The sequence below is a fragment of the Cicer arietinum genome, chromosome 4, assembly GCF_000331145.2.
Source record: "Cicer arietinum cultivar CDC Frontier isolate Library 1 chromosome 4, Cicar.CDCFrontier_v2.0, whole genome shotgun sequence".
Lineage (NCBI taxonomy): Eukaryota > Viridiplantae > Streptophyta > Magnoliopsida > Fabales > Fabaceae > Cicer > Cicer arietinum.
In genome coordinates this window covers 3,697,717-3,704,997 of record NC_021163.2, presented here as the reverse complement: position 1 = coordinate 3,704,997, position 7,281 = coordinate 3,697,717, and the positions used below count along the sequence as shown (strand labels likewise).

The 7,281-nt window shown below is 30.0% G+C and overlaps 1 protein-coding gene across 1 annotated transcript in view; it reads right to left on the bottom strand.

Moving 5' to 3' along the window:
• Positions 1-792, bottom strand: part of LOC140920197 (uncharacterized) — an 8,381-nt gene extending 7,589 nt beyond the window's left edge. The window contains exon 1 of the mRNA XM_073368088.1: positions 787-792. Within this exon, the coding sequence (XP_073224189.1) occupies positions 787-792 (6 nt within the window). The remainder of the gene's footprint in view (positions 1-786) is intronic.
• Positions 793-7,281: the final 6,489 nt, after the last annotated feature.

Here is a 7,281-nt window from a genome sequence, read left to right as displayed (position 1 = left end):
AGCAGAGGCGGTCGCGCGTTTGTCGTGATTGATTCGTGAATCTGATTATGGAAGAGGGAGAGAGGACGGCTGTAACTTGTAAGCAAGAGGGAGGGAATCAGAGAAGAGAACAGAGAAGGAGAGAGGCTGGATGGAAGAGAGAAGAAGAAAGAGAAAATTGAATTAGGTTTAGGTATTCTTGTAATTCTTTAGTTTTAATATGGGCATTTTAGTCATTTTATCTATAATTTTTTTTTTCCTTGGGTTGGTCGCGGGCCCCCCTGTCCTTGAGAAGCTCCGCCACACAAAAGCTTCGTGCTGTTTATGTTTGCCATCAAGTTTCTTCTTTGAGACACTTTGACAAATACTTTGTGAGTGAATATTTTGACATATAATATATGATTCACATGAACCAATAGTTTTGATTCTTCATTTTATAACATTTAATTCATCTAATTTAAATAAAAATATCATGAGGGAAGAATCTAAGGTTACTCAACTCTCTTATGATCACAAAAAATAAATAATGAAAATCTATTTACAAAAATAAGAAAAATAGATGTGAGTGTTGGACATATTAAGCAACTCCTACAAATTCATATTAATAAAAAGATAAAATATATAAACTTAACATAACAAATAAAATGGGAAGAAGAAGAAGAAGTTATTGTGAACAAAAATAATATGCAGAAAAACAAACTATAAAGTTAACAAAAAAACAAAAGCTAGGAGAAGAAGATGGATCGAAAGATAAGTAATAGAGATGAGAAACGTCCTTTAATATCTTACCATAAATTACCTACAAACATCCATGAATCATGTAAAATATGGTACTTTTAATATTATAATTTTTAAAGAGTTAATGAATTAAAATTTCAGGAAAAAAACTCAGTTAAATAATTTATTTAATAGAAAAATTCTTAGTATTTTCTAAAATTTCTTCACAAATGACTATATGGATAAGCGTGAGGAACGTAATGTGACTAATTCGTTCGTTGTCTTAGACACCAACGATGCGTTTGTTACAAATGAGATAGCTGAGAGAGAAAGGCACGTGAGAGAAATTGGGGGAGAGAGGGAGCGTTTCCTCTGTTTGGTTCAGGAGAGAAATACAAGAGAGTGAGAGAAGAGAGACCAAAAACTTGCTTTTTTAATTCTCTCCTTATATGCGAAGAAAGTTACCAAAGAGACCTCATTTTTAATGTGTTCCTGAAATACCATTGTCTCTATCACCCCAAGCTATTGTAAAGTAGCTATATTTTTGGGTCATGGTTGCTGCTTCTGCTTCATTGATGCAATCTCCAATATTTCCCTCCACGTCATCTTCGTCCAGACTTGTGGCTCCATTGAATGGTTATGGTGCTTGAAAGAGGGAGAGAGGGGAGGGAAGTGAGGAACCAGGGATGGGCAGTTCAAAGAAGAATGAACGAATAATTTTAGTAAAAAAAAAATCTAGTTAATTAAATTAAGTAATTCACCAAATTAATCATTTATTTTGAGCTAAAAATTAAATTAATTTTGATATAATAAATTTTTTATTTCAAAGACATTCTAGTACTTTTGAAAACAATTAACACTTTTTTTTTTATTTCTCTTCTATTTTTTTTATTTCATTATATACATAAAATATGGTACTTTTAATATTATAATTTTTAAAGAGTTAATGAATTAAAATTTCAGGAAAAAAAATCAGTTAAATGATTTATTTAATAGAATTTATATTAAAATTAGATTAGATTAAATTTAATGATAATTTTTAATTAAAAAATATTTTAGTACTTTCAAAATTAATCAACTATTCTCTCTCTTTTATTTTTTTCTCTTTCTCTTATTTCAAACAATACGTCAAATCAACTCTATTTCTTTCTTTTTATACTCTTTCTCCCTTCTTTTTAAGGATGGCAAAAAAATCCGTACCTGCGAATACCCACCCAAACCTGTTTGATTTGGGCGGGGAAAACCCGCTTTGATTGGGTGCGGGTGCGGATTTTCCCCGAAATTAAATTTCGGGTGCGGGATGGTGATATCCACCCCGCACCCGCACCCAAACCCGCCCCGCAAGTATTATTAGAGGAAATTTTGAATTTTCTATACATATACATATCAAATATATTTAACATTTTTTTAAATATTAAAAATTATAATCTTATCTCTATATAAAATAATTTTTTATTTTATTATTATCTGATAATAATTATTTTATTATATTAATTATAATAGATATAATTTTCTAAATTTATAATTTTATATATATAAATGAGTGCGGGTGTGGGCGGGGAAATCCGAAATCCGTTGTGGAGGAAGATGGAAGTTTAATTTTCACACCCGCTATGAAACGGGTGCGAATGCGAATTTTCCTCGATTAATCGGGTGCAGGGGTGAAGGAGGCAAAATCCACCCCGACCCGCCCCGTTGCCATGCCTCCTTCTTTCTCCCTTCTCTATTATTAATTACTGTAATACTTTGTTTAAAATTAATTACTTTAATACTACTGGGATTAATTTTACTCGCACGAAGTCGTGCTATAATTGTTTGTGCCAATAATAAAATTGGGTGTGACGTACAATAACCATAATTAAATAGAATAGTATACAAATTGTACAAACAATAGTAATAGTATACGGTAGATCCAATGTTGCTGAATTTGGTTAAGACAATCCAGACCATATCTTTGAGAAAGATATTTAAATGTAGAATAAAGTAAAAGATTAACACATATTCTGACCGTATGAATAAGGTTGCTTTGGAAAAGAAAAGAATTGTCATAAGATTATTAATTATTGCTTTGCTAAAAACATGAGCTGCTCAGAATTACACAAATGTTGTCACCATAGGAAACTCACACATGGCATATATGCACCACAAATCCAACAATAATTTGCTTACACTGTCCCTCTGTTTGCCACGTTGAGATGGACCTCACACCTGTATATTTTATGTACTATAGTATCTTTTTAAGGAAAGATCCATCATTAAAATAGTTGGAGAAAAAGACCTATATATAAAAAACTTCACCAGACTTTCTTATCTAAAAAAAGTTCAACGCAAAAGAAGAAATGATAAAAAGATAAAGTGCATTACATAATTTTAATATTTAAGTTTGAGTTTCGGGAAGACACTCCCTTAATCCCTTAGTCCTCTACAATGGATAATATTATCCGTTGGAATCTAAAATAGATAATATTAAACATTGATAATATTATCCGTTGGAATCTAAAATAGATAATATTAAACATTGATAATATTATCCGTTGGAATCTAAAATAGATAATATTAATCACGGATGATTAAATAAATAATTTATAAATATATATAATTAATTATATTAGATATTTATAATATTTATTATAATTTATTAATAATTTGACTACTGATTCCAATTGTTGAAAGGATTTTAATTTTGTATGTGATAGAAAATTAGTTGGTAGGGTGGTAGGGTCAATTTATGAAAATGTCAATGATACATATTTTTGGTGTGGTATTTGGTCAGGGGAGGTCGTCTATTTGGATTGACGGTTGATAAAAATATATCAAAAGTGATGATGTGTGTTTCTTGGTGGGGTTGATGAGGGAGGCTTGGTGATGGAGAAAATTTTGGTTTTTTGGGAGGAGAATTTAATTTTGGAATGTATATTGTTGTTGGAAAAATTTGTAGTGCAAGATAATGTTGTGGACAGGTGGTCTTAGTGTCGTTCTTATAGAGATCATTATTTAGTCAAATTCGCATATCAATATCTCGTAGAGGATGATAACATAGTTGGTTCCTTTTCGTGCGGCTTCATTTGGAATAATCAGCTTCTAACTAAGGACAATTTGACAAGCCGTGGTGTTTTGAGTGTCAGAATATTATGTGCATTGGTGAATATAAAAAGGAGAAATCTTTACCACATTTATTTTTTCAATGTTTGATGTGCAATATTGCTTGGTCACATTTTGGCTTGGTGTTCAAAGTGTTTTCTATAGTCGTGTTTCCCCTAGTGCTCAACATTTTAGGATCTTCTTGATACCACCAATAAGAAAACAAGACTAAAATTTCAATTTATTTGGTTGCCTTGTATTCGACAATTTGAAATGAATATAATCATCGTGTCTTTAAGCACTAGAAAAATGTTATGACTCATATTGTGGAACAAGTTAAACTTACATTTTAGTCTTGGCTTAAAACAAAATCAAAAGGGTCCGTCTTTGCTTTTTTTCAATGATCAATTTAGGGGTCTTTTTTGTTTGGTGTCGGACTTAGTTTTACTTTGTAGTGGATGTATCTATTTTTTCCTTTTTATTCTTTGCACATTTTGTGTTTGGAATAATTTCATCTTAGTATATATAATTTGGCTTTTAAAAAAAAAATCGTCTAGTTCAGTTTTAAAAGTTTGACTTATTTTAGGGACATAGTTCAAATTATATATTGGACAATTATAAAATAATTATTAATGTCATTGTTATTATTAATAATAATTTTTTCTTCAATTTTTTTAGGGACATAATAATGTCATTGTTATATAAAATAATTTTTTTTTAAAAGTCACTCCCTTCCTTAATTTTGTTGGCATATGTGATGCGCGATAAGAGTCTCACATTATAGATAAAAATGAGCTTTAAACAATATAAAAATGATATATAATTCAATATTTTAAAGGTTTAATTGCAGTTTTGGTCCCCCTATTTTAGCTGATTTGCGAAAGTAGTCACCCCATTTTGTTTTTTCCTAGTTTTGGCCCCTCAAACATAATTTTGGTTCAAAATTTGATGAAATTTTATTTTTTTTGCATTTATTTAAGTCACATCATACCTCTCATTTGCAACAATTGTACATGAAATCTATGATTATAAATGGTGTAGTACTGCTTTAAAAAATGAAATTTTATCAAGTTTTTGACCAAAATTCTGTTTGGGGGACTAGAACTGGGGAGAAACAAAATGGGCGGACTACTTTCGCGATTCAGCTAAAATAGGGGGACCAAAACTGCAATTAAGCATATTTTAAATTTTTGTGTGAAAATTTAACGTTCAACTCATGAGTGTGGTTATTTTTAGTCAAATATGATAATCTCCCGTGTTCCCCTCATAAACCGAATAGTGGCATCAATGTCGATGGTTGACTAACGTGTCCTACTCCTTGTATCAAAAGTCATGTTGGTCGAATAGTGTGTCTAGTTGATATGTTGAGTGTTGACACCAATTCAAGTGAACGTGGTTGAAAATATTTCCGCTTAAAAATAACATTTTCAAATGAATGAATAAACTTACTTAATAAATAGATTGTTAGAATGTCAAGTGTGTATATTGTTACCCTTAAGTGTTAAAATATATATAAGTCGTTCTATTTTTAATAATTTTATTTTTAAAAAAATGTGGCTGCTATCTAGTATGGGAAAACTAAATAGTATTTTAATAAAAATAAATTAAATTTTAAATTAAATTTTTTAATAAAAAAATATTATTGAAAAACCCTAAATTTCAACAAAATGTCTTATCAGAGTATTCTTGAAAAATCCTAATATATATATATATATTTTTATTAAAATGTTATTGATTAAATATGCACTAGATCAAAGTAAATCGTTCAATCTGAACTAAACAAACGTCACAACAAGACAAAGAATCAAATAGTGTTGCACAAAGATAAAATTCTAACTTGTATTAGACGTGCTATGCATCCAAAGTATTTGTGTATAGTGACTCAAATTTTGTTTAGGCTACTAAGAAGGCTACTAAGAAGTACTATCCATTCCTTATCCATTCCTTTCATGTTTTAAATGCATAATGGTGTGTTAGCTTTTGTGGCTTGTTTACTCCTAGATGGGTGTGAAGCAACATGTGAAGAAGTATGTGAATTGTTTTTAGAATTTTTTAATACTTTTGTACTAGTAAATAAAAATTGCTTTAATATTAAGCTACCAAATTTTTGGTCCATATCAACAAAGAAAGAATGAATCCATGTATTTGAATATATGAACTTTTATCTATATATACCATACAATTATCTGAATATCGATCGATTAATTAACACATAGCTCTCATTGTTAGAAATGAAACAAAGTGTAGCCATGAAAGTACTTGTTATGATATTGTTCATATGTTTTACCTTTCCACCTCCATGTCTCGCTTCTTATCAGTTTTTCAAAATGGTCACCCGCGTTCTGTAGGAGAAACCATTGTCCTACAATACCACATGGAAGGTTCACAATCCACGGATTGTGGCCTTCTAATCAGACTTCGATTCAGTCATCTAAATGTGTTACGAAAGATCCGTAACTTCAATCGTTCAACAAGACAATGATGAGTATTGTATGTATAAAAATATTATATTACACTCAAAGAGTTACACTCATTCAATGATCTATATGACATTAACTTTCAATTCAACGACGGGTTTAAAAAAAATTTATCCGATACAATGTTATGAAATAAATGTAACTCTTTGAGTGTAATTTGTTCATCATCTCTCTATATATATCTAGAATAATAAAAACTTTTATTTATTCTTTATTATTATTTACTCTTCAATATATAACATTATTTCTTATTTAATTAGATTAGTACAATAGAAACTCAACTCGATCTCTCTTGGCCAAATTTAAAAGGACAATCAAATGAACGTTTTTGGACTTATGAGTGGAACGCACATGACATATGCTCTTCCAACATGTGTTAATCAAACTCAATATTTTGAGTTGGCACAAAATAGTTGGAGCGGATATGACCTTTTCGACATTCACTACGCCAAAAATGGTATTTTACAGCGCTTTTTTTAAGCCATTTACAGCGCTTTTTCAAAAAATTAAGCGCTGTAGTATCCAGCGCTGTAAAAAGATACAACAGCGCTCTTTAAAATAAAAAAAGCGTTGTAAATCTCTTCTAAAAATGCGCTGATTGTTGTATTAGTTTTACGGCGCTTTTTAGAAAAAGCGCTGTAATATGCATTCCTTTATTTCAATTAGATCTCTTTCTGGGATTATAACAACAATCTCCTTCATAAATCGTAATATACAATATCCGCAGTCTATGTTGTTAGTTTGACGAGAGCACTATAAAATAAAACATATAAGTCAATAAATATTTGTGGATTGATTGTTAATGAAATTTTAAAGCCATACATTTCAAACCTTTATTAGAATCCATGTGATTTATTTGATTTTTGCTTCGACACTGTAGCACCCATTTGAGCTCGGAAAACTTGTAAAACACTATCAAATAAATGTGATTATTAGCATTAACAGACACATTATATATATATATATAAAATAAATGAATAAATGAATACAATACCTGAAGAGTGCGAAGAAATACGTAGAGTTCATA